The following is a 26615-nucleotide window of genomic DNA, read 5'->3' as shown; positions in this document are numbered from 1 at the left end:
TTCTTGAGGCACTGGAGCATGTGTAATGATATCTGGCAATGGAAGACGACTGAGGGTGTCTGCATTTGCTATCTGCACACCCGGATGGTGCATAAGAGCGTACTCGTAAGCCGACAAAAATAAAGCCCACCTTGGAATTCGAGCAGAGGCTATCAGTGGGATTGCCTTATCTTCACCAAAACAAACAGTGGCTTGTGATATGACACTATGGTGAAGTGTCAACCATGTAAATATTGATGGAACTTCTGTATTCCATACATGATGGATAAGCCTTTTCAATTTGTGGGCAACCCTTCTTGGCTGCAGAAAGGATTCTAGAGACATATCCTATTGGCCTTTCAGATCCAACCACCATCTTGTTTGACATTACCGCTCCCACTCCGTAGAAAGATGCATCACAAGTGAATATTAATTCCTTTGATGGGTGATAGTGCACTAGCAGACTCGACGAGTGTAAAAACTTCTTGACTTTTATGAAGACTTCCTCTTGCTGTGCCTTCCAGGACCATCTGTGGTTCTTATGCAATAAAAAGTGTAAAGGGGCTAACATAGAGATAGATTAGGCAAGAATCAAATGTAATAATTTACCATGCCCAAAAAAGACTTGAGCTCCATGACGTTGGAAGGAGAGGGTGCTCCCTGATTGCCCTGGCTTTCTCCTGTAATGGATGCAACCCTTGGGCATCCACACGATGACCCAAATACATGACTTCAGTTGTTTGGAAAGTGCATTTCACTTTTTTCCAACCAGAACGCCAGCGCCCAAAAATCTCTTCAGAACCTCTTCGAGGTTGGCCAAATGTTCTGCTTCCATGATCCTGTGACCAGGATATCATCCAGGTCACTATAACTCGAGGAAATCCTTGTAGTAGGCTTTCCATGGTTCTTTGGAAAATCACACAGGCAGATGCCACACCAAAGGGTAGACGTGACTACTGGTACAGGTCCTTGTGCGTGTTTATGGTGACATATCCTCTAGATGTGTTGTCCAGCTCTAGTTATTGGTAGGAATGGCTCATGTCCATTTTAGTGTAGGATCCTCTTGTGAGTTTAGCGTACAGGTCATCAATCCTTGGAACTGGATATTTGTCTAATTTCGCAGCCTTGTTTACAATTAATTTATAATCTCAGCAAATGCTAATGGTTTGACCTGGTTTCATCACAGGTCCTGCCCATTCTGAAAATGGGACTGGCTGGATTATTCCTAACTTCTTCAAACAGCACAAGTCTGCATCCATCCTCTCCTTTAGGATGTAAGGCACAGGTCTGGCCTTAAAGAACCAGGGTGTTGCTTCAGAGTCCACATATATTTTAGCTTGTAGGCCTTTTATTTCGCCCAACTCCTTTCAGAATACTCTGTCATAGTTTTTTAACAGCTCAGGAATTCCTCCTGTTCTGACTTGAAACATTTCTGACCAACTGAGTTTAATTTCTTTCAACCAATCATGGCCCAAAAGTGTTACAACAATCACTGGCAGCTGGGCTGTCTGTTGCCTGTAGGATACAGGTACAGAGGTGATGCCTTTCATCTGTATTGTCTCTCCAGTATACGTTTTTAGCTGAGCTGTGGTTTGCTCCAAACTCAATGGCTGGGTACCTTCTCTGAGGTATTTAAAGATGTGTTCTCCCACTGCTGTGGTCGATGCTCATGTGTCAATCTCCATGACTAGAGGCTTTCCATTTGCTTGAAGGGTAACGGTGATTTATTCAGTTTTCCTGGCCTTCAGATTGTGTAGGGAATAAACATCAGTATCAGCTGCTTCTGGGTCATCCATATTGTGCATTTCATTCATCTGGGCCTGCTGCCTGAATGGCTGTCTTCATCTTGCCCTGCACTGTTTTATAACATGCCCCTTTTATGACAGCAGTGGCATTCTACCTCTTTAAACCTGCAGGTTTCCAGTACATGATTACACCCACATCGGTAACACTTTAATTCCAGAATGACTGGTGAGCTGTTTCCAGTATTTCTTTTTGTTTTTCGAGCAATAGGGACAGTGTCCTGCTTCGCGATTGCCTCTCTGGTCTTTGTGCCCCGCCCAGCGGCAGGTTCCTGTCCTAACTGCAGAACGGCACCATGTTGCACACTCTGCAAAGCCTGTGAGTCTCTCTCAGCACTCTCTCCATTGCCAGCGCTATCTCCATGGCGTGCTTCAGGTCTATATTAACTTCTGCAAATAAACTGCACTGAATGGCATCGTCATGTACACCGCAAACCAAACGATCTCACACCATATTGTTTAGTGTATCACCAAAGTCACAGTGCTCCGTTAACTGTTTTAGCTTTGTGATGTATGTTGCAATCAACTCACCAGAGGCCCTTACTCTAGAGTTGAACTTGAATCTTTTCATGATCACCGATAGTTTAGGCTGAAAATGTGCCTTCGTGAGATCTACTAGCTCGGTGAAGGATCTGGAATTTGGCACATTCGGGGCTGTCAGACTATGGATCAGGTTATACATTTTACTCCAGCAGAGACTTAGGAGAATTGTCCTCTGTTTCTCCTCTGCCGTTATTTCATTTGCCACAAAGTAGAAACCTAGGCGCTCTATGTGCTGACCCCAGCCCTCAATGGGTGAGTCGTACGGGTCAATTCTGCTGAAGAGAGGCATTGCTGATGAGTATATTTCCTTTTCCTCCCTTAAAAATCAAAATACTCACATTCGGGAGGTGAGGTGCTGTGTTGGCGCTATTTATCCTCATCGCCAATTTGTAATAAACTTGGAATACCAGGTAGGTTTCTTGTAAGAAACAGTAAACTTTATTTACAGAGCTCCTGATGAAGCTACATGCTCGTACCGAGACCAAGGCTAGAAAGCTCCGCCCCTAAGATTGCCCACGCTCAGGGCTGATTGGTCCGTACAGTCACATGATCCCCATAGAGGTATGAAGAGTTTAACTTACAATCACTGCACTAACAAATCATCATCAATACCAGTCTTGAAAATTTTAATTCTCCTCCAGCATTCACAGCCTGTTGAGTGAGAGAATTCCAGATTTCAATTTGCCTTTCTGTGGAAAAAATGTATCCTGACATGGCTCCTGAATGGTCAAGCTCTAGTTTCAAGAGGCACTGGGTACAAATGTTGACGGTATGTGTAAAGTACGAAGACTTGATGTTTAGGGATGCAGCACCATTGGCAGAAAAAGCAGACTATGGAACTTCAACATGGTATTCCATACAGAATTTTTTGGATTGATACAACAACAACTCATATCTATTTTGCACCATGTATATACTGTATGCACTAAAACATCCCAAGGCTTATCACAGGAGACATAAAGCAAGGCAACAAGCCATATCAACAGACTCTAGGACAGGAGACCAGATACTTGGTCAAAGAGATAGTTTTTGAGGGTCACAGATGAGAGAGGGGGAGAGGCAGAGAGTTTTAGGGAAGGAATTCCAAAGCTAAGGGCCTCTGCAGCTGAAGGCTCGGCTGCCAATGTTGAGGCAACAAAAATCAGAGATAGGTGACAGTCCAGAACTGGATGGATGGAGAGATGTACAAACCATAGGCATGAAGCTACAGTGGATTTTGTTAGCTGCTGGCAAAAACAAGAAGAATTCAGAGAGCTGGCAACCGTTGCAGTTCCTGAATTTGGAGCAGCAATCTCAGCCCTCTGGATGGTAGACTCATACACGATACTTATAAATGTTGCTGGAAAGAATCCAGCAGAGGCAGCATTTGCATAAATTCAGCCCTCATAATATTAGCTATTTAAATTCTTATTATTATTTTGACTAGACCAGAATGTGCGTGTGTCACAACATCATCTTGCAAAATCTGACACCAGCACAAACATTGCAAGCTGAGAAAAATTAATAAACTTGAATGCCTGTGTTTAGTATGTGCTTAAGAGGGAAAGGGAGCTAGGGGACTCTGATGAGATGGAGGTAAAAATAACATTTTAAAATGCTGCATATAGAAACAAAGCTAGGAAAGCTGGAGACACTCAACAAGTCAGACAGCATCTGTGGAGGGAAAGAAGGTGCGTCAATATTTCAAATGTAACAGGACTGGAATGTATGGGCACACATATTTAATATGATCTGAAAAATAAGGCAGAAGACTATATATTAAAAACTGGCCAACAGGCACAGGGAGGAAACGCTCAGTGGAATGATGCTATCGAACACCTCAATTCTACAATAAACAGAACACACAACTTGGCTTGAGACGTCATTATTTGCACTGAGGCCACCTCCCTGTGTTTGTGACACTTCCCTTTCCCATGTTTCTGATCCCAGAAGTACGTCTGTGTGTCTCTGATTTTCCAATCCTGATGGAGGGTCCGCACCCAATACCTTGACAGACTCGATATAGAATGATGTATCAAGCATTCTGATTCACAGCAGCGAGTGTTTCAGTTATAGTTTTGTTGTTTTGAATTTTGTAGCTGATAGTGAATTGGACTGAAATGGTTATCCAATCTGGGAAAACTGTTTTTTCGAGTCGACCAATTCAGCTTTTCTGAACAGAAATCCATTTGGAAATCTATTTTTTTTTTAAAAGAAAAAGCAATCTAAACCAATTTGGTCTTGGTCTAAATGGAGTTCCCAGCAGGGGCACTCCACTGCTCTGTAGTGGTACAAATTGGACCACACAAAGCAGTCACTGTTTGTGTGAATTGAACTGCAGGTGATAAAAAAAATGACTCTCTCTTGCCCCTTCTCTCAACACCAAGCAACATTTTAGAAACATTTCCTTCTGGCCAATGTGCATTGGTTTTTGATTTTCACTGACTGCCAGGCAGACTCCTGACCATTCTCCAGATTTGAAACCAAAGATTTCCTTGCACTAAATCATATGGTCAGCAGGAGATTAGTTTACCCTTATTATCTTCAAGAAGCTGCAAGTGCAAAAGCCAAAGATTTTGATTATTCTGAAATGAAAGGCTAGAAGGAGATGGGTTGGGCTTAAAAGTGTTGTTCCTCTTTGAAAGAAAACACAAGTTTATTTTTTTCACTCTTTTCACTTCTGTTTCCTGCAGCTCCCTCTACGGTTCCCATCATGCATCAGGTGAGCTCTACGATGACCAGCATCACTTTGTCCTGGCCACAGCCTGACCAACCAAATGGGATCATCCTTGACTATGAACTGCGGTACTATGAAAAGGTACAGGGATTTTTAATCAACCTATGCATCATACTGTAAATGACATCATTGTTTGTGCTTGTGGAGTTTATTAATTTTGTTTATTAATTTGAAAACTTGGTAAATCCCACTGAAAAATCAAAGTAATTTTTGACCGAATCAGTAGAAATGTTAGATCACATTTGCAGCATCATGTACAAGAATAAAGAAGTAATGCCAAAATTGTAGAAAACATTGGTTAGGTCACAGTTCAAATACTGTGTGCAGTTTATGGCACCTCTTTATGGAGAGGACAGTAAAGTCAGAGAAAGCTCACAGTGTAGGATGATACTAGCAATGGGAAACTTTCGTTATGAGGAGAGACTATTTGCACTGGAGCTGAGAAGGTGAAGAGGAGATTGAATGGAACTTTGTAAAATTGTGAAGAGCTTTGAAAGGATGTGTAGAGAAAGATTCCTACTTTTGATTCGGGAATCAGTGGTAAGGGGAGCAAAAAGTTAAAATAGTCACTAAGACAGTGAGAAGAGAGATTAGGAGAAATGTCTTTACACGGATGGTTTTTTAGAGTCTGGAATACTTTACCAGATGAAGTGGATGAGGCAAGGACCATTGCACCTTTTAAGAGAAAACTGATAAATACTTAAAGCAGTGGAAGATACAAGAGCAGATCAAAGACTGGGAATTCTGTAGCAAGAGGCTGTCTCTTAACTCTCAAAGCCTTTCTACCATCTACAAGATACAAGTTAGAACTGTGATGGAATATACTCCACTTGCCCGAATTGGTCCAGCTGCAACAACACTCAATAAACCATCAGGGACAAAGGTGTCTGCTTGATTGGCACTATCTCCAGTACTTTAAATATTCACTCCCTCCATCCAGCACACTGTGGCTGCAGTGTGTAACACCTATAAATAGGTTGCAACATCTCCAAGACTTAAAACAAAAAACTACTGCAGATGCTGGAAATCCAAAACAAAAACAGAATTACCTGGAAAAACTCAGCAGGTCTGGCAGCATCGGCGGAGAAGAAAAGAGTTGACGTTTCGAGTCCTCATGACCCTTCAGCAGAACTGAGTAAAGTTAGGAGAGGGGTGAAATATAAGCTGGTTTAAGGTGGGGAGGGGTGGGGGGGTAGAGAAGTTGGTGGTGGGGGAGGTGGCTGTAGGGACAAGCAAGCAGTGATAGGAGCAGATAATCAAAAGATGTCACAGACAAAGGAACAAAGACGTGTTAAAGGTGGTGATATTATCTAAGAGAATGTGCTAATTAAGAATGGATGGCAGGACACTCAAGGTACAGCTCTAGTGGCGTGGGGTGGAAAGACTGACAGGGCATTACAGTTATAGATTTAAAAATAATGGAAATAGGTGGGAAAAGAAAAATCTATATAAATTATTGGAAGAAACAAAAGGGAGGGGGAAGAAACGGGAAGGGGGTGGGGATGGGGGAGGGATTTCAAGATCTAAAGTTGTTGAATTCAATATTCAGCCCGGAAGGCTGTAAAGTGCCTAGTCGGAAGATGAGGTGCTGTTCCTCCAGTTTGCGTTGGGCTTCACTGGAACAATGCAGCAAGCCAAGGACAGACATGTGGGCAAGAGAGCAGGGTGGAGTGTTAAAATGGCAAGTGACAGGGAGGTTTGGGTCTTTCTTGCGGACAGACCGCAGGTGTTCTGCAAAGCGGTCGCCCAGTTTACGTTTGGTCTCTCCAATGTAGAGGAGACTGCATTGGGAGCAACGAATGCAGTAGACTAAGTTAGGGGAAATGCAAGTGAAATGCTGCTTCACTTGAAAGGAGTGTCTGGGCCCTTGGACGGTGAGGAGAGAGGAAGTGAAGGGGCAGGTGTTGCATCTTCTGCGTGGGCATGGGGAGGTGCCATAGGTGGGGGTTGAGGAGTAGGGGGTGATGGAGGAGTGGACCAGGGTGTCCCAGAGGGAACGATCCCTATGGAATGCCGCCAGTGGGGGTGAAGGGAAGATGTGTTTGGTGGTGGCATCTTGCTGGAGTTGGCAGAAATGGTGGCGGATGATCCTTTGAATACGGAGGCTGGTGGGGTGATAAGTGAGGACAAGGGGGACTCTATCATGTTTCTGGGAGGGAGGAGAAGGCGTGAGGGCGGATGTGTGGGAGATGGGCCGGACACGGTTGAGGGCCCTGTCAATGACCGTGGGTGGAAAACCTCGGTTAAGGAAGAAGGAGGACATGTCAGAGGAACTGTTTTTGAAGGGTAGCATCATCAGAACATATGCGATGGAGGCGAAGGAACTGGGAGAATGGGATGGAGTCCTTACAGGAAGCGGGGTGTGAGGAGCTGTAGTCGAGGTAGCTGTGGGAGTCGGTAGGCTTGTAATGGATGTTGGTGGACAGTCTATCACCAGAAATTGAGACAGAGAGGTCAAGGAAGGGAAGGGAAGTGTCAGAGGTGGACCATGTGAAAATGATGGAGGGATGGAGATTGGAAGCAAAATTAATAAATTTTTCCAGGTCCCGACGAGAGCATGAAGCAGCACCGAAGTAATCATCGATGTACCGGAGAAAGAGTTGTGGGAGGGGGCCGGAGTAGGACTGGAACAAGGAATGTTCCACATACCCCATAAAGAGACAGGCATAGCTGGAGCCCATGCGGGTACCCATAGCCACACCTTTTATTTAGAGGAAGTGAGAGGAGTTAAAGTAGAAATTGTTCAGTGTGAGAACAAGTTCAGCCAGACGGAGGAGAGTAGTGGTGGATGGGGATTGTTCGGGCCTCTGTTCAAGGAAGAAGCTAAGGGCCCTCAGACCATCCTGGTGGGGAATGGAGGTGTAGAGGGATTGGGCGTCCATGGTGAAGAGGAAGCGGTTGGGGCCAGGGAACTGGAAATTGTTGATGTGACGTAAGGTGTCAGAGGAATCACGGATGTAGGTGGCAAGGGACTGGACAAGGGGAGAGAGAAGGGAGTCAAGATAATGAGAAATGAGTTCCGTGGGGCAGGAACAGGCTGACACGATCAGTCTGCCGGGACAGTTCTGTTTGTGGATTTTGGGTAGGAGGTAGAAGCGGGCCGTCCGAGGTTGGGCGACTATCAGGTTGGAAGCTGTGGGAGGAAGATCTCCAGAGGAGATGAGGTCAGTGACAGTCCTGGAAACAATGGCTTGATGTTCAGTGGTGGGGTCATGGTCCAGGGAGAGGTAGGAGGAAGTGTCTGCAAGTTGACGCTCAGCCTCCGCGAGGTAGAGGTCAGTGCGCCAGACAACAACTGCACCACCCTTGTCAGCGGGTTTGATGACAATGTTGGGGTTGGACCTGAGAGAACGGAGTGCAGTAAGACTTCTCTAAGACTTCTTTGGCACCACCTCTCAAATCTACAACCACCACCTTTTAGAAGAACAAGGAAGGCAGATACATGGGAACACCACAACCTTCAAGTTACCCACCAAGTCGCACACCATCCTGATTTGGAAACATATCAGCATTCCTTCATCATCACTGGGACAAATTCCTGGAACTCTCTACCCAACACCACTGGGGTTGTACTATCACCACATGGACTTTCGCAGTTCATGAAGGCACCACCTTTTCAACGGCAACTAGGGGAGGGCAGTAAATGCCAATTTTGCCACCAATGCCCATATCCCAAGAATAGAGTAAAAAAAAACACAGGGCAGTGAAGGGAGAGAGGGCAGTGTGATTATTTTTGGATTACTCTAACAAAGGTCGAATGGACTCACTCTGCATTGTAAACGTCTATGATTTTATTAACATCGCATCCTGCAGTAGAATTTTAAGTTTATGATTCGGGAGACAAATATAGTTTTTTGACTCCATTTAATTAAGTTATTAATCCACCGTCGGCATGACTAAAAACATGATAAATTAATAAGGACAATCGACCTGTGGGTCATTAAGGAGCAAGGGTTCTTGAACAAGTGCAGTGCTCGAAGTACAGCTTCAAGGTAGTGAAGATGATGTGGAATGCTATTAATTGTCACTTGGGAAACATGGCTTTATAAATGGCAGTCAGCATGGATTTGTTAAGGGCAAATTGTGTGTGATGAACTTGATTGAGTTCTTTGATGAAATAATGGAGAAGTTTGATGAGGGTAATGAGGTTGATGTTGTGGATATGGACTATTAAAAGGCATTTGATAAAGCACCTCATAATGTGGGCAATACTTTTCTGCTGCTTTGTACCCACTATCAGCATTCCTCTCTCTCAGGAATGAGTTCAATGCAGAGTAAAGCTGCCTCTTTGTCAATGTGCCTTAACTTTAAACAGAATAGTCGCGGCATCAGTTGGTTTTTCTTTTTCAACGGCAGCCGTTCTTGTGACTGCCCTGAGAGAAACTAATACTTTGTGCCACATTCTAATCATTGAAAGTGGGTTGAGAGTGCCCTAAAGTCATTTCACAGTTGACGGAGACGAGAGGAGTGTTAAAACCAATCAGTCCAGGCTGGATTGGTGTCTAGGGCACAGAGATATGCTAATCTGTGTCATTCAGAGCCGAGCACTGAATATTTTTAACCTCTCTGAATAAATTTGGTAAGTACTTAGATGAAAAATGTTTTCAGAACACAGCCTTTCACTGCTAATTTGCATCAGCCAATGAATAATCCCAAATGATGTGACCATAGACATCAGTTAGTTATATTTATAGGAACGACCACTAACTGGTCATGGAAATGAGCTGGTTATCGGATTAGGTCACTAACTGTTTATGAAATCAAGTCAACTGCTAGTTATTGGATCAGACCTTTAGTTGATCGTAAGACCAGGTTGGCAAGTAGACTTATTTTCTATATTTTATTCTTGCTGTATACTTTACAGCTTCTCCTGCCACATGAGCAAATGAAGACAGTTAGTTTATACAGAAGGCAGCTAATCGTCTGTGGCAGTTTGACTGTATGGGTAGAGAAACAGATATCTTTCCAAGTTTTCAAGCTCAGCACTTCCTGTTATCACCTCGAAAATGCCTGAACTTTTCTCACACATGCAGACCATAGATTCTGAAAGCCAGTGCTCACGCCTCTTATTGATTAGCATGGCAGGAGGTAGGCCTTCTCAAGCACATATTCTGAACTGTAAAATGACTAAAAGATCTGGTGAGTCCTGTGCTCATTAAAAAAAATGTGGGAAATTCATGCTGGGCAAGGGATTGCTTTCCCATTTAACACACTCAATTTCAGTATCAGGCAGGCCAGGTTGGGGAATCAAGCTTGTATTCTTTCCCTCATGGCACTGCATGGCACTGGTGCACTTAAAATAAAATAAATGAAGTTCTAGGCATCTTTCTCATTGCATGGATGAGCCATGCTACTGTGAACCCACCCACTGGAGGCTACATTGTCCTGAAATTACATTATAAGTGAAATATTGACTTTTTGAGACGAGAATCTAAATTTATATCCAATGAGAATCTCTTTAACAGAAGTATTGATTTGATGATATCCAGAATGTTTTTTTCTGTTCCTTTTGAATGCATTGCTTTCCTTTAAATTTTACCATCAAAAATACCCCTGACTGTTTCTTTTGATGTCTCACAGACAAGGAAGGTAATTGTACTCCCTGCAGAGTGAACATAATGACTTAAAATGCTGGTTATTAAGGAATTGCAGCCACTATCAATGGACTGGTAATTTTCTATTGCATTTTTATTCCGAGATTCTCAAGGATTTGTTGTCTTTCAATGGCGATAAGAAAGCATTTATTTGAAAGCTCCGTCTCTGCTTCTCTTTAAGAACTGACTTGGACCAGCAGAATATTACAGCACAGAAACAACCGTTTTTAAAAATTATTTCACAGGATGTGGGCGTCACTGTCTAGGCCAGCATTTTATTGCCCATCCCTAATTGCCCTTGAGAAAGTGGTAATGAGCGGCCTTCTTGAACCGCTGCAGTCCATGAGGTGTAAGTACACCCACAGTGCTGTTAGGGAGGGAGTTCCAGGATTTTAATCCAGCGACAATGAAGGAACGGCGATATATTTCCAAATCATGTGTGGCTTGGAGGGGAACTTCTAGGTGGTGGTGTTCCCATCTATTTGCTTCCCTTGTCCTTCTAGATGGTAGTGGTCGTGGGTTTGGAAGGTGAGGTCTAAGGAGCCTTGATGAGTTTCTTAAGTGCATCTTGTAGATGGTACAGATAGCTGCTACTGTGCGTTGGTGTTGAAGGGAGTGAATGGTTGTGGATGGGGTGCCAATCAAGCAGGCTGCTTTGTCCTGGATGGTGTTGAGCTTCATGAGTGTTGTGGGAGCTGCACTCATCTAGGCAAGTGGAGAGTATTCTGTCACACTCCTGACTTGTGCCTTGTAGATTGTGGACAGGCTTTGGGGAGTCGGGAGGTGCGTTTGATTCCTAGCTGCAGGATTCCTAGCCTCTGACCTGCGCTTGTAGCCACAGTATTAATATGGCTGATCCAGTTCAGTTCCTGGTCAATGGTAACCCCCAGGATGTTGCTAGTGGGAGATGGTAATGCCATGGAATGTCAAGAGGAGGTGGTTGGATTCTCTCTTATTATAGATGGTTATTGCCTGGCACTTGTGTGGTGCAAATGTTACTTGCCACTTGTCAGCCCAAGCCTGCATATTGTCCAGGTCTTGCTGCATTTGGACATGGACTGCTTCAGTATCTGAGGAGTTGCGAATGGTGCTGAACATTGTGCAATCATCAGTGAACATCCCCACTTCTGACCTTATGATGGAAGGAAGGTCATTAATGAAGCAGCTGAAGATGGTTGGGCCTTGGACGCTACCCTGAGGAACTCCTGCAGTGATGTCCTGGAACTGAGATGATTGACCCCCAACAACCACAACCATCTTCCTTTGTGCTCGGCATGACTCCAACCAACGGAGAGTTTTCCCCCTGATTCCCATTGACTCCAGTTTTGCTAGGGCTCCTTGATGCCACACTCGGTCAAATGCTGCCTTTATGTCAAGGGCAGTCACTCTCACCTCACCTCTGGAATATTCAGCCCATGGAATCTGCACCAGTGTCATTTTCCACATTAGCCCCCAGGTGAACTGTTGTTTCGTTTCTTGGACTGGAAGAAGGTATATTGTAGGGTTCCCTGGGCCCAGTACTGGGTCCACTGCTTTTATTCATGTACATTAGTGACCTAGCCTTGGGTGTGCAGGGTATAATTTTAATATTTGCAGGTGGCAGAAAACTTGGAAATATTGCGAACTGCGAAAAGGATAGTGGTAGACTTCAAGACTGGCTGGTAGAATGGGCAGACAAGTGGCAGATGAAATTTAATGCAGAGAAATATGAATTGACACATTTTGGTAAGAGCGAAGAGAGGCAGTACAAAATAAAGGATACAATACTAAAGGGGGTGCAGGAGCAGAGTGACCTAGGGATATATGTACACAAGTCACAAATGATGGTAGGGCAGAAAGTGGTGAAGAGGGTATTCAGGATCTTGGGCTTTATAAAGAGATGCATAGAGTACAAAAGCAAGGAAGCTATGGTGGACCTTTATAAACACTAGTGCGGCCTCACCTGGAGTATTGTGTTCAATTCTGGGCAACACACTTCGGGAAAGATGTGAAGGCATTGGAGAGAGTTACAGAAGAGATTCATGAGAATGGTTCCAGGGATGAGGAACTTCAGTTATGCGGATAGATTGGAGAATCTGGGACAATTGCCCTTAGAGAAGAGAAGGTTGAGGGGACATTTCTGAGCTGTAACAACTCTGTGCTTCTGTAATTTGTTAGAGGTGTTCAAAATCATGACGGATCTGAACAGAGTAGATAGGGAGAAACTTCCACTTGTTAGAAGGGTTAAGAATCAGTGGCCACTAATTTAAGGAGATTAGCAGAAGAACAAACAACGACATGAGGAAAAACATTTCCACACAGTGAGTGGTTAGTATCTGAAATGCACTGCCTGAGAGTGTGGTGGAGGCAGATTCAATCATGACTTTCAAAAAGGAATTGGGAAGCACCTGAAGGGAGAAAATTTACAGGGCAGAGGAGTGGGACTAGTTGAGTTGCTCTTGCTGAGAGCCAACACTAAATGTTGAATGGCCTTCTTCTGTGCTGTAACCATTCTATGATTTGTATCTCACAGCAGTTCTACATATCCAATACATATTTAATATTCCACTTTTTCAGACAACTTTCTAATTCCCTTCTGTGTGGAAGAGAGTGGTATTTAATAATATTTGTGGCATTTTGGCCTGTACTTTTTCTTCAGAAGCTCAAGCGTTCAAGCCCCACTCCAGGCTTTGAGCAGATTCAACGTATTCAAGAGGGCATTTGATGATTATTTAAATACAATCACTCTGCAGGGTTACAGGGAAAAGGCAGGGGAATGGCATAAGTCATAATGCTCATTTGGAGAGCCAGTGTAGACATGATGGGCTGAATGGCCTCCTTCTGTGTCGTAACAATTCTGTGATTCTGTGATCTTAGGCTGACACTCCGGTGCAGCACTGAGGGAGCGCTGCATGGTCACAGGTGCTATCGTTCAGGAGTTATATTAAACCAAGGGCCTTTCTGTCCTCTCAAGTGGATATAAAAGACCCAGAAAACTATTTGGAGAGTGTGTAGTCTTCCCCAGCGTCCTGACCAATAGATGTCTCTCAACCTATGAGCCAAAGGAGATTCACTGGTCATTATTTCTGCTGTTTACGGAAGCTCAGAGCACCCTAATTGACGGCCGTATTGAAGGTCCGGAAATGACGTCCCTGAAAGGCCAGGGAGCACTCATCTCTCAGCCATTACAGTAACCTCAGGTCCAGAATATGGGGATCTTCTCTCCCAAGAGGTGAGCCAAGGATTGTGAGAGATATAAGTTGATCTTCTCCCAAGCATTCTACAATGACTACCTTACAAAACTAATTCATTCAGTTTAAACCATATTGGGACATCCTTGGATGTTCTTGTTGGATACGAGTTTAGAATTGGGTGGGAGAGTCAGAGGGATGCTGTTACATGCAGATCATTTATTAATATCCAAAGTGCAGTTACCATATCCTGTTGTCAAGAGCATTGGAGGGGAGGATTTCAGATTTGGTGGAGTATAGCTCCATCTGAAAAATAAAATACCCGCAGCATTCATCACCCATCACATCCGCCACTTGCTCACTTGCTAGTTACTAACCTCAGTGCCAGCATGCCTGCACTGTCCTTAAAGATCACATCACTGGGACGTGCATCCCAGTTCCAGGCTGACAGCACATTTTGTTCACTGATGATTTCTGTGTTTAGCAGCACCAAGATGGAAGACAGTAAGCTTGTTGGTATTGAGACCTTATCATGTCACATTGAGTCTCATTGAGATTTGCGACTGTCTCTGAATGCAATGGGGGGCCCTGCTCCTTTGCATCTCCCAGCAAAAAGCATTGGTGGAAGCGAGTGGTATGAAGATGGCTGATAATGTAATTGTTTGTAACAAAAGGAAAGAAGACTGATTTGCAAACATTCAACTCTTAAACCCATAATAATACAGTAGTATAAAGAAAGATTTTTATTCAAATCACAGGTACAGGATGAGACAATTAACAGCAGTAGTCTGTATTCCAGTCTATTCTTGCCATTCAGAGTCATTCTTTGCTTAGTTCAACATATTTAGTGCAGTATAAATAATAGCAAAAGAAAATTCCTTGAATTATCAGTAACAAGAAACAGTGCCAAAAATCCACAGCAGGTCTGTCAGTTTCTGAAAAGAGGAAGTTCTGACACTTCTGGTCTCATCTCTCACTTTCAGATTAATGACAGATTAAAAGCCATATTTTAACAGATGAGAGACTAAAACCAACTGGGGAGGGAAGGACCAGCTAACCAATCAAAGGAGAGGATATTAATGATTTAATTAGCAGTTTTTGCTTAGAATCAGGTGACTTTGTACTAAGACTGAGCTTGTTGTTATATGCTCTCTCTGAAATTGCGGGGCAAGCAGATTCAATAGTGACTTTCTAAAGGGAATTGGATAAATACTTGAAGGAGACAAAATTGCAGGACAGGGGGAGAGGAGGGGAATGGGAGTAATTGGGTCTCTCTTTCAAAGAGCCAAATGGTCCCCGGTCTGTCATTCCATTCCTTCTCTGCTGATGATACTTCAGTTTTCACTAATACTGTGTCTGATCTGAGATAATCACTGCTCAATTACTAATTACTAATAATCCCTAGTCCATTTGAGTGTGTGGCTGTGGAAAGCCACACCAGGTGGACACAGTTGGAATTGCCCTTTTAATATTTTATTGGCAAAATCCACACAGTCAGGCATCAATCAGCCACCTTCCGAGGAGAGAAACTAGTTCATGATGAGGGGGAAATATACCCACCCAGTCCCAAATCAAACCATTTTGTTGTCCTTAGAATAGCGAACTGTGTTGAACTGACCTGTGATTGCACTAGATATGAATCATTGACAAGCTGGGTGACTGGCAACCTCTGCTTCCAGTCACTTAATACCAGGCTAGAGAAATTGTTCAGCCCATTAGTGGCTAATTAGTTTCTAATTAGGTAAACCTGCACTGAAACCAAAGACAATGTGTAATTAATCATTCTGACCCAGAATTTCCTCCACATCATTTTCACTGTTGTTGTACATTTAAACAAAATGGTACACGTGCTACCAGAGAATGATAAAAGGAAGCACTTGCAGAGGATTAAAAGCACAGAAAGAGGCCATTCAGCCCAATGAATCTATACCAGGAAGTAATTCAGAGGCTGATATAATTAGGAAGCCAGGCATGGGTTTGGGACTCAAACCCAGGATCTCATATTAGATAGATGGCCTGGCCAGCTAAACCATAGTGCTGGATTACATTTATATAGCATCTTTCACAACCTTGGTATCCCAAAGTGCACTACAACAAAGTTGGTTAAAGCCAAAATATTGGCTAAAACACCAGGGAGAATTTTGCTTCTCTTCTTTGAACAGTGCCTTTACGTCCTCCTGAAAGGGCAGCTGGGGTTTAACATGTGAAAGACAATATCTCCAATAGTGCATCTCTCCCTAGCACTGTGCTGCAGTATCAGACTGGACTATGTGCTCAGGCCCCTGGAGTCCGTTTTCAACCCACACTCTTCTGACCCAGTCGAGAGTACAAATGCTGAGCCATGGTGTATGTAAAAGGCTCCACGACACTATTCAAAGAAGAGCAAGGCAATCATCTCAATCTCTTACCCAACATGATCCCTCAGCTAACATCATTGAAACAGGTGATTTTGTCAGTTATATTATTGGCGTTTGTGGGATCTTGCTGTGTGCAAATTGGCTGCAACGTTTTGAGTGACTTCAAAAAATGCTTCATTAACCACAAAGTGCTCTGGGATGTCCTGAGTTGGGAACGATGCAATATAAATACAGTAGTTTTTTTTTCTATCCAGTGCCTGACCTGCATCCACAGATGTGAACTACCAGTGTCAGTTACTGCTTTGTGATCAGGAATAGGAACCCTGCCCATTTACCTCTCCCTAACCTAAATACATTGGTGAAACAACCCTATTGCTGTCACTGCTGAGAAGCATTTACTCCACATTCCTGGGGTTGAATCTGGTCTGAATGATATAGTCATTGACTGGCTGGATCACCAGAGAACATCAGCACCTTGTGTTGGTCTCTGCGCAATTGTTAATCCAACTTTCTTGCGTTACCAGGCTCAGTTCCACCTTGCTGCCAGCACGCTGTGTTAATGATTGTGTCACAACTGATGTTAATCCAGCTCCTTCACTCTGTCAGATTCAGTTGCTCTCCTCAGCCAGAACTCAGTGTTAATGATTGGTACTCTGCTGATCTTTGTGCAGCCAGCTCACACTACTGGGCTCAGTTGTGAAGCTGAGATCATTGTTACGATGTCATCACCGTTCAACTGTGTGGCTATATTTTAGAGTTGCAGGCATCAGTGTGTGCAGTTCGCTATCTGCTGCAGTGTATGTCACACTTCCACATTCATCAACAACAATTGCAAGGATAAAAGTGCAGAAATGCTTCTCCACAAATCTAAATGAGTGTCAAATGAGACATTGCCTTGTATGATTTGGCAGGATGGAGAGAGAATCAGCAATAATGCTGGCATAAGGGGGTCGGTAATCAGAGGACTCATTTAATTGGCACAGGAACACAGGAATTAGGAGCAGGAATAGGCCATTTGACCCCTTTAGCCTGCTCCGCCATTCAATAAGATCATGGCAGATCTGATTGTGGCCTCAACTCCACTTTCCTGCCTGCCCACTGTAACCCTTGACTCCCTTGCTGATCAAAAATCTATCTAACTCAGCCATGAGCATATTCAACGACCACTGCTCTCTGGAGAAGAGAATTCTACAGACTAATGACTCTCTGAGAGAAAAAGTTTCTCCTCTTCTTTAAATGGGAGACCCCTAATTTTTAAACTGCATCCCCTAGTTCTAGTCTCTCCCACAAGGGGAAACATCCTCTCAGCATCTACCCTGTCAAGTCCCCTCAGAATCCTATATGTTTCAATAAGGTCACCTCTCATTCTTCTAAACTACAATGAGTATAAGCCCAACCTTTCCTCATAAGAGACAACCCCAAGAATCAGTCCAGTGAACCCTCTATGAACGGCTTCCAATGCAATTATATCCTTTCTTGAATAAGCAGACCAAAACTGTACATAGTACTCCAGGTGTAGTCTCACCAAGGCCGTGTACAGTTGTAGCAAAACATCCCTGCTTTTATACTTGATTCCCCTCGCAGCATTCCATTTGCCTTTGTAATCATTTGCTGCACCTGCTTACCAACTTTTTGTGATTAATATACAATGACACCCAGGTTCCTCTGTACCGTGGAGTCTGCAGCCTCTCTCCGTTCACATGTTGTGTGGCACTACCACTGTGCTAAATGGGATAGATTTCAAACAGATCCAGCAACTTAAGACTGGGCATCCATGAGGCGCTGTGGGCCATCAGCAGTAGCAGAGTTGTACTCGAACACAATCAATAACCTCATGGCCCGGCATATCCTCCATTCTACCGTTACCATCAAGCCAAGGGATCAACCCTGGTTCAATGAAGAGTGCAGGAGGGCATGCCAGGAGCAGCAGCAGGCATACCTAAAAATGAGGTGTCAACCTGGTGAATCTACGATACAGGACTACTTGCATGCCAAACAGCATAAGCAATAAGTGATAGACAGAGCTAAGCGATTCCACAACCAACAGATCAGATCTAAGCACTGCAGTCCTGCCACATCCAGTTGTGAATGGTGGTGGACAATTAAACAACTCACTGGAGGAGGAGGCTCCACAAACATCCTCATCCTCAATGATGGAGGAGCCCAGCACAGCAGTGTAAAAAGATAAGGTGAAGCATTTGTAACAATCTTCAGCCAGAAGTGTTGAATGGATGATCCATCTTGCACTCCTCTGGAGGTCCCCAGCATCACAGATGCCAGTCTTCAGCCAATTCGATTCACTCCACATGATAGCAAGAAATGGCTGAAGGCACTGGGTACTGCAAAGGCTATGGGCCCTGACAATATTCCGGCAATAGTACTGAAGACTTGTGCTCCAGAACTTGCCACACCCCTAGCCAAGCTGTTCCAGTACAGCTACAACACTGGCATCTACCTGGCTATGTGGAAAATTGCCCAGGTATGTACTGTATACAAAAAGCAAGACAAATCCAATCCAGCCAATTACCGCCCCATCAGTCAACCTTCGATCATCGGTAAAGTAATGGAAGGGGTCATCAATAGTGCTATCAAGCAGCACTTGCTTAGCAATAACCTGCTCACTGATGCTCAGTTTGGGTTCCGCCAGGATCACTCAGATCCTGACCTCATCACAGCCTTGATTCAAACAGGGACAAAAGTGCTGAACTCCTGAGGTGAGGTGAGAGTTACTGCTCTTGACATCAAGGCCGCATTTGACCAAGTGTGGTATCAAGGAGCCCTAGCAAAATTGGAGTCACTGGGAATCAGGGGGAAAACTCTCCGCTGGTTGGAGTCATATGTAGCACAAAAGAAGATGGTTGTGGTTGTTAGAGGTCAGTCTTCTCAGCTCCAGGACATCACTGCAGGAGTTCCTCAGGGTAGTGTCCTCGGCCCAACTATCTTCAGCTGCTTCATCAATGACCTTCCTTCCATCATAAGGTCAGAAGTGCGGATGTTTGCTGATGATTGCACAATGTTCAGCACCATTTGCGACTCCTCAGATACTGAAGCAGTCCATGTCCAAATGCAGCAAGACCTGGACAATACCTCACTTGAGCTGACAAGTGGCAAGTAACATTTGCGCCACACAAGTGTCAGGCAATGACCATCTCCAACAAGAGAGAATCTAACCATCTTCTCATGACATTCAATGGCATTACCATCAATGAAACCCCCACTATCAACATTCTGGGAGTTACCATTGACCAGAAACTGAACTGGACTAGCCATATAAATACTGTGGCTACAAGAGCAGGTCAGAGGCTAGGAATCCTGCAGGGAGTAACTCACCCCTCACTCCCCCAAGCCTGTCCACCATCTACAAGGTACAAGCCAGGAGTGTGATGGAACACTCTCCACTTGCCTGGACGAGTGCAGCTCCAATAACGCTCAAGAAGCTTGACACCATCCAGGACAAAGCAGCCTGCTTGATTGGCACCCCATCCACAAACATTCACTCCCTCCATCATCAATGCACAGTAGCAGCAGTGTGTACCATCTACAAGATGCACTGCAGGAACTCACCAAGGCTCTTTAGGCAGCACCTTCAAAACCCACAACCACTGCTATCTAGAAGGACAAGAGCAGTAAGCACATGGGAACGCCACCGCCTGGATGTTCCCCTCCAAGCCACTCACCGTTATGACTTGGAACTACATCAGCATTTGTTCGCTGTCGCAGGGTCAATATCCTGGAACTCCCTGCCCCCCTAACAGCACTGTGGGTGTACCTACACCACAGGGACTGCAGCTGTTCAAGAGGCAGCTCACCACCACCTTCTTGAGGGCAATTAGGGATGGGCAATAAATGCTGGCCCAGCTAGTGAAGCCCACATCCCGTGAATGAATAAAAAAAAGGATACTGCTTTTCTATTCTTCCTGCCAAAGTGGGCAAGTTCACATTTTCCCACATTATACTCCATCTGCCAAATTTTTGCCCACTTACTTAACCTTACTTCATCTCTCTGTGCACTCTTTATGTCCTCTTGACAACTTACCATTCTACCTATCTTTGTGTCATCGGCAAATGTAGCTCCCATACCTTCAGCCCCTGCATCCAATTCATTGATATAGATTGTAAATAGTTGAGGCCCCAGTATTGATCCCTGTGGCACTTCACTCTTTACAGCTTGCCAGCTAGCCAGCAACAGCCAACTAGAAATATAAAATCAGATAGTAGGAGTTTCTCCAAGCATTTCAAAAAAAGGAAAAGAGTAGCTATAAGTGTGGGTTCTCTGGACAGTGAGTATGGGATATTAATTTGGTAAATAAGGAAATGGTGGATGAACTGAACAGATATTTTGCATCTGTCTTCACTGTAGAGGATACAAATAACATCCCAGATTCAGGGAGAGAAAGGGAAGGAGGAACCTAAAACAGTTGCAGTCACCAGGGGAAAAGGGGACATGAAGAAAACTATTGGAGCTAAAGGCTGACAAGTCCCCAGGACCTAATGGATTTCATCCTTGGGCCTGATAGAAGTGGCTGCTGAGATAATAGATGCATTGGTTTTAATTCTCCAAAATTCCCTTGATCCTGGAAAGATTGCATCAGACTGGAAAATAGCGAATGTACCTCCTGTAATCAAGAAAAGAAAGAGACGAAGGGGGTAGCTACAGGTCAGTTTGCCTAACATCGGTCCGAGTGAAAATGCTAGAATCTATTATTAAGGAGGTTATAGCAGGGCACTTAGAAAATCTTAACACAATTAGGAAGAGCCAACATAGTTTCGTGAAAGGGAAATCATGTTTGATTAATCTGTTAGAGTTCTTTGAGGAAATAAAGAGTAATGTGGATAAAGGGGAACCTGTAGATGTGGTGTACTTGGATCTCTAAAAGGCAATTGATAAGGTGCCACAGCAAAGGTTACCCACACAATAAGAGCTCATAGTGTAGGGGTAACATACCAGCGTCGATAGGGGATAGGCTGGCTAACAGGATGCAGAGAGTAGGCATAAATGGATCATTTTCAGGTTGGCATGCTGTAACCAGTGAAATGCCACAGGAATCAGTGCTGGGGCCCCAACTATTTACAACTTATATAAATGACTTGGGTGAAGAGACCGATGCATGGTTGCTAAATTTGCTGATGAGACAAAGATAGGTAGGAAAGTAAATTGTGAGGAAAACATAAAGACTGTACAAAGGGATATAGGCAGGTTAAGTGAATGGGCAAAAATTTGGCAGATGGAGTATAATGTGGAAAAATATGAACTTGTCCACTTGGGTAGGAAGAATAGAAAAACAATATGCTGGTTAAATGGAGAGAGACTGCAGAACTCTAAGGTACAGAGGGATATGGGTGTCCTGGTACATGAATCACAAAAAAGTTAGTCTGCAGGTACAACAAGTGATTAGGAAGGCAAATGAAATGTTGATATTTATTGCAAGGGGGATGGAATATGAAAGTAGGGAATTTTGCTACAATTGTATAGGCCGTTGGTGAGACCACATTTACAGCACTATGTACAATTCTGGTCTCCTTACTTGAGAAAGGATACAATGGTATTAGAAGCAATTCAGAGAAGGTTCACTCAGCTGATTCCTGGGATGCAAGGGTTATCTTAGGAGGAAAGGTTGGGCCTGTGTCCATTGGAGTTTAGAAGAATGAGAGATGATCTTATTGAAACATATAAGACCCTGAGGGGAATTAACTGGGTGAATACTGAGAGGATGTTTCTGCTTATGGGAGAAACTAGATCTAGGGGACACAGTTTGAAGATAAGGGGTGTCCCATTTAAGATAGAGGTGAGGAGATTTTTTTCCTCTCAGAGGATCGTTATCTATGGAATTATCTTCCCCAGAAAGCAGTGGGCGCTCGGTCATTGAATATTTTTAAAGCTGTTAGATAGATTCACAAGGGATTGCACAGGGAGTCAAAAGGTATAGAGGGTAGACAGGAAAGTGGAGCTGAGGCCACATTCAGATCAGTTTTAATATTATTAAATAGCAGGTAAGGCTTGAGGGGTTGAATGACCTACTCCTTCTAATTCATATGTTCATATGTATGTATGTATGTATGTTTGTTTGTATGTTTGTATGTACCCTGAAAATGACTGAGTTATCCCTACTCTCTGCTTCCTGTTAGCTAACCAATCCTTTGTCCATGCTAAAATGTTACCCCCTACACCATGAGCTCTTATTTTGTGAATAACCTTTGATGTAGCACCCTGTTGAGTGCCTTTTGGAAATCCAAGTACACCACATCTACAGGTCTTCCTTCGTCCACATTGCTTGATACTTCCTTGAAGAACTCAAATAAATTAGCCAAACACAATTTCCTTTTCACAAAACAATGTTAACTCTGCCTGATTGTAAAGAAAGAACCAAGTGGAGTTAAAGCGAGTTGTGATGTGGATTGCACTGCCTGAAGTGGAGGTAGAAGCAGATTCAGTAATAATTTTCAAAAAGGGATTTGATCAGCGCTTGATAAGGAGATATTTGTGGGGCTACAGAGAAAGGGTAGGGGGAAATGAGGCTAATCGGATTTGCTCTTTCAAAGGGCCGGAAGGGGCAGGATGGGCCAAATGGCCTTCTTCTGCGCTGTATGATTCTATGATTAACTATGGATGTTTTCCCTTGTTTTTCAGGATCAGAATGAATACAATTCTTCAGTGGCAAAGAGCCTGACTAACACAGCTCGCATTGATGGTCTGCGGCCTGGCGTTGTGTACGTGGTACAGGTGCGAGCCAGAACCGTCGCTGGCTTTGGAAAGTACAGCGGCAAAATGTGCTTCCAAACGCTGACAGATGGTAAGCTTGGCAGGGGAGGGTGCTGCCGAGGGAAACAGATTACAATAATGGCAAAGCTCCTAATTGACTGGACGAGTTAAAACCCGTCAGTAGCCACCTCCTGACAGCCTGGGTAGGCAGGAACTGAAACAAGAAGGGAAACAAAACATAAACCTGCCTTGATTTATTATTTGATGTTTTCCATCCTGTGATTTTCCTGTCTCTTCTACTTTTGAGATTCCTGGCTGAACAAAGCCAAGAACACTGCCTTGGAGGTGCAGAATGAAGGTACCAGGAACTGACTGACGGCTGAGCGGACTGGCATTGCCATCCCACCTCCAGCTGCCTGTGCTGAATTTGTTGCCTATCTGAGCAGATGATCAATCTCTTTGCCTGATGTTCGACTTTGCAGATGGGAAGGGGGCCAGCGGTATGTGGGTACCTGAGAGAATTTGACTGTCACAGCCCCTGTCCCTTCAGCTGTTCTTTCCAGCTGTTAAAGAGAGCACTTCTTTCAAACAAGAAGGAACGCCATCATGTGAAAGAGAAAGCATCATCCATGGAACCTAAGGGATCATTTTCCATTTTTTTGATCTCAGACTGGGAAGTCATTGGAATATTGGTCACAAGGGCTACATCGCCATTACATCACCTGTCACATTTTCTCCACATAGAAAATAAAAATCAGGTGAACTCCCCTGCTCCTCTTCAACAGTGCCTCGGGTTCCTTTAAACTCACCTGGACAATCAAACAGGTTTACTCTCTTTACCACCTCATCTGAAAGACAGCCCCTCTGATAGTACAACACTCGCACAGTACTGCACTGAACTATTGAGCTAGATTTTGTCCTGAAGTCCAGTGGGAGACTTGAAACCATGACCACCTGATTCAGTGACGAGTGTACCCAACTCACCCAAGCTGAATCCCAGCAGGCTGCACTATCAGACCAGCAAATTTCTGCTCCTGCCTTACTTTGATTTGTGCCCACTAATCACATGGAAACCCAATGCCCTGCAAATGATTTTTGAAAGGATTGCTGATAACAAACTGGCTCGTGTTCACTAAAAAGATTGGATCAATTCTTGCAAATGTCTCAGTACACATGTATATAAGCCCAAACAGCGTAATAATGCAGCACAATGTCGGGCTATTAGAAGATCATTTAACATGGAATTACTGTGTGAATAGAATAAGCAGTACAGAAACAGGCCATTCGGCCCAACCAGCCCATGCTGGCGATTATGCTCCATTCAAACCTTCTATTATTCTTTCCCATTTAACTCTATCAGTATAACCCTTAATTCACTTCTCCTCATGTGCTTATCTAGCCTCCTCTTAAATGCATCTATACTATTCACTTTAACAACTCCTTCTGATGACGAGTTACACATTCTCACCAGTTTCTGGGTCAAGGTGTTTCTCTTGAATGTAAGCTGTGGCTCAGTTTGTCGCATTCTTGCCTCTGATTCACAAAGTTGTGGCTTTAATCCCCATTCTAGCGCAGTACTGAGAGAGCGCTGCAAGTCAGAGGTGCTGTCAATCAGATGAAGGCTCCATCTGCTTACTCTGGTGGGAGTATTATTTCAAAGAAGAGCAGGGGAGTTTTCCCTGCTATCCTGACGAGTATTTATCTCTCAATCGACCTCACAAAAAAAAATTGTCTGGTCTCTATCACGTTGCTTACGGCAGTTTGCTGTGCACAAATTGGTTGCTGCACTTCCTGCAACAATGACTACATTTAACAAGTGCTTCATTAGCTGTAAAGCACTTTGAGATGTCCGGCAACTGTGAAAAGCGCTATATAAATGCAAGTCTTTCTTTTTGAATTCCCTACTGGATCTCTTGGTGACTATCTTATATTGATAGCCTCCAGTTATGATCTTCTCCACAAGTGGAAACATTCTGTCTGTGAGTACTCTGTCAAAACCTTGCATAATTTTGAAGACCATTATTAGGTCATCCCTCCGCATTCTTTTTTCAAGAGAAAAGAGACCCAGTCTATTCATCCTTCCCTGATAGGTATAACCTCGCAGTTCTGATATCGTCCTTTCTGTACCCACCTCCTGTGTTTCTATAGCCTTTATATAATATGGCGACCAGAACTAGGCACAGTACTTCAAACGTGGCAGTCTAATTAAAATTCTCTCATTTTCAATTCTCTCTCTCTAGAAATAAACCCTGGTGAATGATTTGCTTTTTCTTTGGTCTTGCTGACCTATGTCACTACTTTCAGTGATTGGTGTATTATATTTCCAGATCCCTTCATTCCCTCCCCCATTTAGATTTTTATTTTCCAAGCAATGTGTGACTTTATCCATTTCCCACATGCTCATTCCCTCAATGTGTTGAGCCTAAAGTCACTGGGGTAAATTTTGATTTTCATTGCGGTACTGTGACCTGCTGGAGAGGGCTTTCTGGTCGCTGACTGTGCAGCATGCCCAAATTTCATTCCGTTAAGAGAAATGGGAAGTGGCTTTGCCAAGTTACCATCATCACCTAAGGAATGGCCTCTTCTGCTACTATCTGATCCAATTTAATCTTTCCCACTCCTTTCTCACTGCTTGAGAAGAGCTAAGGATGGTGGAGTGACAAGGAGCAATAGTCCAGCAGTAAACCTAACTGTCCACGTGACCTTTGAGAGCCCAGAGGGTTACTGTCTGATCATAACATGGATATCAGGGTTGTACATTAGCTGAAATGGATTTTCTTTCTGTGTAGCTAAACAGATTAATGTGATGCTGCACAGTTTTCCCATTTTGCCTGCAATGCACAGAGACAGGAGATTCATCATTTCGTACAGTCAGATTCTTATTATTGACTGAAAAATTCAGGATTATTGGACATCAGAGGAAAGTGAAAAATTGGTGTATCTTTCTTGCAGTAAAATAGAATAAACATATTCATTGAAAGGGAGCCCGCGGCGCATTAATAAATAAACAGGGGAGAAAATCATCAATTGAGATTGTGAGGCAAAGGATTGAAAGCTACAGGCTATACGTGCAGGGAGCAGGTAGATGACAGATTGCAAAATATGGAAAAGAAAACTATTTATTCTGTGCGAAGCAGGGACAGATCAAATGGCAGCAACATACAGAGGGAGAGATTTTAACTGCACTATCAGCTCCCCTCTTCAACTTAATGTGCTCCCAGCAAGTAGGAGATGCGTCCTCTAAGCCAGATCAAGCTCCGCAGCGACCTTCAGAGTCTGTAACAAAACGATGAGGCAACAATGCTTTCGATTGCATTTGTAGTCAGTGTCCCGATCGGATGCGTTTATTCTGGAACTGAGTCAAAGTATTCCTGGGAGTGGAATTAATTTATTCAAGGTTGCCCTGGTTCATTGCGTGTCACTGGCTGTAGTGATCAGCGAGGCTGTCCTCCTGTTGCAAGTGGATATTCTCAAAACGCTTAGGTGCTGATCAAAGGCTATTCCCTTAAGGCAGAATGTAGTAAAGAATGAACAAACTTATTTTTATATAGCACCTTTCAGGACCCCAAGATGTACCAAAACATTTTACAGCCAATGGGAGTATTATTTTGAAATCTTGTCACTTTTGTAATGTAGGAAAAGCAACTGCCAATCTTGTCACTGTTGTAATGTAGGAAAAGCATCTGCAGCAAAGTTCTACAAACAGGGGCGTGATAATGGGAAGACAATCTGTTTTTTATATGCTGGTTGAGGA

The 26615-nt window shown here is 43.7% G+C and overlaps 1 protein-coding gene across 1 annotated transcript in view; it reads left to right on the top strand.

The window, feature by feature from the left end:
* The window catches only part of LOC144693664 (ephrin type-B receptor 1), a 540104-nt gene that overhangs the window by 420017 nt on the left and 93472 nt on the right, over positions 1-26615 (top strand). The window contains exons 6-7 of the mRNA XM_078563531.1: positions 4997-5121; positions 22790-22952. Of these exons, the coding sequence (XP_078419657.1) occupies positions 4997-5121; positions 22790-22952 (288 nt within the window). The remainder of the gene's footprint in view (positions 1-4996; positions 5122-22789; positions 22953-26615) is intronic.

Source organism: Cetorhinus maximus, chromosome 19 (genome assembly GCF_964194155.1).
Source record: "Cetorhinus maximus chromosome 19, sCetMax3.hap1.1, whole genome shotgun sequence".
Classification (NCBI taxonomy): Eukaryota; Metazoa; Chordata; class Chondrichthyes; order Lamniformes; family Cetorhinidae; genus Cetorhinus; species Cetorhinus maximus.
This window is presented reverse-complemented; position numbering and strand designations above follow the sequence as displayed.